General features: G+C 30.2%; 1 protein-coding gene across 1 annotated transcript; it reads left to right on the top strand.

Annotated features, from left to right (window-relative positions):
- Positions 1–154: 154 nt before the first annotated feature.
- LOC105625154 (protein MAATS1-like) lies at positions 155–2,094 on the top strand (the record flags this gene model as incomplete). The annotated part of the gene is made up of 6 exons (XM_012206494.1): positions 155–503; positions 582–907; positions 1,017–1,226; positions 1,291–1,586; positions 1,675–1,891; positions 1,984–2,094. Coding segments are annotated over 6 exons (1,509 nt in total), but the record flags the coding sequence as incomplete, so codon positions are not given.
- Positions 2,095–4,789: the final 2,695 nt, after the last annotated feature.

Genomic DNA, 4,789 nt, shown 5'->3' with positions numbered 1-4,789 from the left:
TTACTATACTATTTATCTGTATACATATATATATATATATATATATATATATATCTTTTTTCTTTAATTATATAATAAATAAGTATGATAAAACTCTCAATCCGATTACCTAATATAATATCTACGTTTCTTCCTTCTTTAATTATAATTTTAGGAGATTCAATTCATAATGGATTTACGTCTGGACTTAATGAGAAATCTTCTACAAAGTCATGAATCAAAATACGAGAAAAAAGTGCAGAGTCGTTTCAGTAGACTTAGAACCAAACTAAGCAAATATCGAGACAATCAAATTAAGGCTATCAGATATAATCTTAAACGAGATCTGCGAAAATTACACAAGAAACATCGCAATGAACATCAATCTCGTAAACCCGATATAATTGAACGGCATATCGATCTCAAGTCTGACCTGTATGCACCGCAAATGCGTTTCGGTGAACATCCCCAGAGACGGCACGAAATTTTATCGAAGCAACTCTCACGTGAATATCATATTGAGCGTGAGTATAAATTTAATTTTATTTAATTGTAATTAATACGCAATTGCTGCTATTCAATTCATTGCAATTGTTATTTAGAAGAAGAAGAAGATGCAATACTTAGTTGGCTACCCACTATCGAAGAACCAAAAGTAATTAAACATAAACCTAAATCGATAGACATCTGTATACGAGAAACCAGATGGACGGAGGAAAAACTAAAGCAGCTTCATTCCGATTTGAAAGCTATTCGAATGAAAGTCAAATCTGTAGACGAAGGCCCAAGATTAGTAAAGCGTCACGAACAGCTAGTTTTGCCTACCACACCATGCAGATCGGGAACGTGGGACAATAAGCAGAAACAACGAGAAGAATCTGCTATCTTTATTCAGAAGCTTGTTAAAGGCAGAGCGATACAGTGTCTGGTAAATTACAAATCCGATCATTCATTGTACTTTTAAAATAGATACAGAAAACAAGATTCTATAGAGTTGTATAATACGAGAAAGATATTTTATATTTATTATGCTACAGATGTACCAAGGACGCAATAGATGTAGAGAACTAATCGAGGAATTACAATCGACTCAAGTGCTCGAACACGAAGATTATGATGAAAAGATACATATGATTAATTTGCGACAATTACAAAAACATCAATCAATGCAGGAAAATCGTTTATGCGAAATTCTTGATTCCTTAGAGGGGAAGACAATCTGTGGGATATTAGATTTTCTTAGCAAGGTAAGTTTTTGTAATCTAATTACCGCAAAACAGTTCACTTGATTATCTCCTGCATTATCTGCAGGAGTTAATAAGATTAGAGGATGAACGTAGAGCTCATGCCTTTGCCTTGCTTGCTGAAAGAGAAAGATGTATGAGAGAAGCCGCCGAAGCTGGCAGGCGACAAGCAGAACGTAACCGACGACGAGAATTTGATGAAATGTTCAAGCAAATTATAAAAGTAAATCAAGACTCAGTGGAAGCGTATTTGGAAGATATTGTGAGAGAAGAAATCGATTGGATATCCGATAAGGCTGCTAAAGAACATGTTTCAGAAATTTGCGATAAAGTGGACGCTGTAACGAAACATGCCGCAGAAAAGTAAGATATGATTGAGCATTGATAACTAATAAATGTAAACAAATAATTTTATCAAAAGAATGTGTAAAACACAATAATATTTTCGCAGCGCTACTAAATTAGCAGATGAGGAATTGATAGCGGATATGATTTACAATTTTGTTTTACCGGAAGTGGAAAAGCATAATATGAGAAAAAAGATTCGCGATCAGCAACAAAGTTATACGAGGAATGCATACATATCACTTTACGAGAAAATTTTAGAGTTACCATCCATTGAACCATTGCAAGTTGTGAATCAAGAAGTTCCTGTACAAAATGAAAATGTACAAATCATCTACGTGACTGAACAAATAATAAAGATGATTTATCTGTAGCATATTATCTTTTATATAAAAATATCCATTATTTTTTTCAGGAACAAGATATCGAGGCAGAAGAAATAGAACTTCCAATTTCTAAAACAGAAGATAAAAAGCGAGCAGATTCAGAAATAGATTCCCAAAGCGATTTAATGGAAGCTCAATAATATTAAAAGCTGCTTTTTTTATTTGAAGGCTTTTGTATTTTTTTTATAATAAAAGTTAATTATTATAATAATGTTACTAAAAATGTAGAATTTATGTTAAATTTCCAAATATAATCGGATACCTATGCTATACAAATAAATATAAAAAATATATTAACATTATAATTCGATCAATTATGTAACATTATAATTGCATGTCTAAATTCTATATTAAATTTATCATATCTTTCAATACTGATCGATTATGTAATATGTGTCGTCAGTAAATTAATAATAACTAAATTATTTTAGTTTATGTACATTACATTCTGAAAAATATGTCTTTCATTTTAGATGTCTCTGTAAAATAATGAATTATGTAATTGGTGATAAAATGTCAAGCCAAATCATTCTGATCAATGTTTAATATGAATACAGTCTTTTATGTACGTCAATGATTATATATAACTTTACATATATATATATATATATATAAGTATAATGAAATTAATTATACATATTAAAGAAGTTGTAACACTATAATTAAGATCAATGATTAAAGTTATTTAATGTCATTAAAACAATGTTTTGAAATTATATTAAAATAGTATTTTAATAAAATCATATATTGATATGCATTTTATTAGAATATTATTTTAATAAAATTAATGTACATTTTATTAAAATAATATTTTAATAAAATGTACATTAATATATTATTATAACATAGTTTATTGTCCTTATTCTTTTTCAATTTCTTAATAAATGCACAACAAAATTATATTTTTAATCAATTTTACATTGGCATTTATCTGAAAAAGACATTTTTTTAAATGTTTTTGTTAATATAACATATATATATATATATATATATATATATATATATATAATAATAAATAATATACTATATATATATATATATATATATATATATATATATATATATATAAAACATGATTTTTTTTTCTTTCTTTTTTAAACTTATTCTATTCAAAATTATTATCATCCTGCATTTTGTGAGCTAATTTAATTTTGCATCGTCTAATTTTGTTATTCAAAATAATTAGTATCGCATTTATTTTATGACATGATTTTATGATGGAGATTTGATGTGATTCCTTACCTATTTACTCTTATCTTTGTAATTAATGAAACCGATTATCGTTAACAAGTCGCTATTTGTGAGCGAGTGAATCGAACCGAATAAGTTTATCAGCAGGCGGGATTGGTTTGTTATCACATAACCGATCATAGAACTCAAGAAATATTTTCGACATAATTAACTTTCCTCCGGCAACTAAGGAGTTTAAAGGCACATCAATATTTTGATTGTAAATTTTAGTAAATTTAAATCTGTGAAAAATAAGTGAAATACAATTTGATTTACAATTTGATGAAATACAATTTTTTTTATAAAATGATGATAAAATCTCGTTGTTAAAGTTTGATGAGTATAATACCTGCATTTTTTCAGACTTTTATCTGGAATATAAATAAAAAAATTTGCTGTTTCTCAAAAACTTCTACTATGACAAAAAGAGTTAAAATTCATGTTGTCGGTGGAGGATTAACAATTCGATATTAATATCACTACAATTTGATGAACCAAAGTTATCGATAAATAGCAAAGAGGACATTAATGAATCTTTAAAAAAAAAAAATAATAGCACAATATGTTATAAAAAGACATGATAAATTACATATCGTCCTCACGTGTCGATTAGTAGAAGTTTGATTTGAAAGATCATCGATATCCTGCTGATATATAAGGGAAGGCAATCGCGCGTTTCACTGTCGCAAGGATTGTTAGATTGGTGTGGGTGCAGCTATTCTAAATAAGTTTAGCCGGCTGGGTTATTGGCCTGCGGTGAACCTAACGGCATGCCAGCCGGCATGCGGCGTTTGTGACATTGCGATTGCCGTCACCGTCGACGGAGGAGACAGAGACGACGACGCGATGCGACGCCGAGAGCAGTGTGTCGCGGTCGACGCGCGTCACTTCGCGGTCTTCGACGGAGACGAGCGACGCTCCGCGACGTGTGCATTACGGTTCTTTTCTGATTCCGCGAAATAGTATACGCGAATACGCGCGGTATCGCCGCGAGAGACACGCTGAAACGAGGCCGCAGCCTGCGGTAACGGTAAAACACGGTGCGCATAGAGATCCCGACGGAAATACTTGTGTATGTCCGAGCGCAAACTCGCGCTGACGTGTAAAAGATCATCAGACTTGTGCAGTGCTGTAAGCGAGCTTGCCTCTCTTGGGTTAAATTAACTTTGTACAGAAACTTTTTTCTAAATATCAAGAGTTTGTTAATCGAATTTAAAGAGAATTATCAAGTCGCAAAAAAAATGTATCTTTTTATCTAATTAAAAACAAACACCATTAAAAGATAAATGCATTAATGATATATTGATGAGCTATGATTTATGAAGATTGAAACTCTTGATATAAATGTATATTAATATCTTAAAATACATATTGTAACTCTATTTTTATATCTATTTCATATTTCCAAATGCAAAATTCTAAATTAAATTATGATAAAGCTCGAAGTTATTATTTTTTCATATAGATTATGAAAAATAATATTATTTATTAATAGATTATCATATCGCACACGGAAAATCTCTGCACCATTCGTCATAACTATTCATCATAACTATATTATACGTTACTGCAGCTTTAACTTGACGAGATATGCTTTTCGATTAA

The sequence above is a fragment of the Atta cephalotes genome (genome assembly GCF_000143395.1).
Source record: "Atta cephalotes unplaced genomic scaffold scaffold00147, whole genome shotgun sequence".
Lineage (NCBI taxonomy): Eukaryota > Metazoa > Arthropoda > Insecta > Hymenoptera > Formicidae > Atta > Atta cephalotes.
This window is presented reverse-complemented; position numbering and strand designations above follow the sequence as displayed.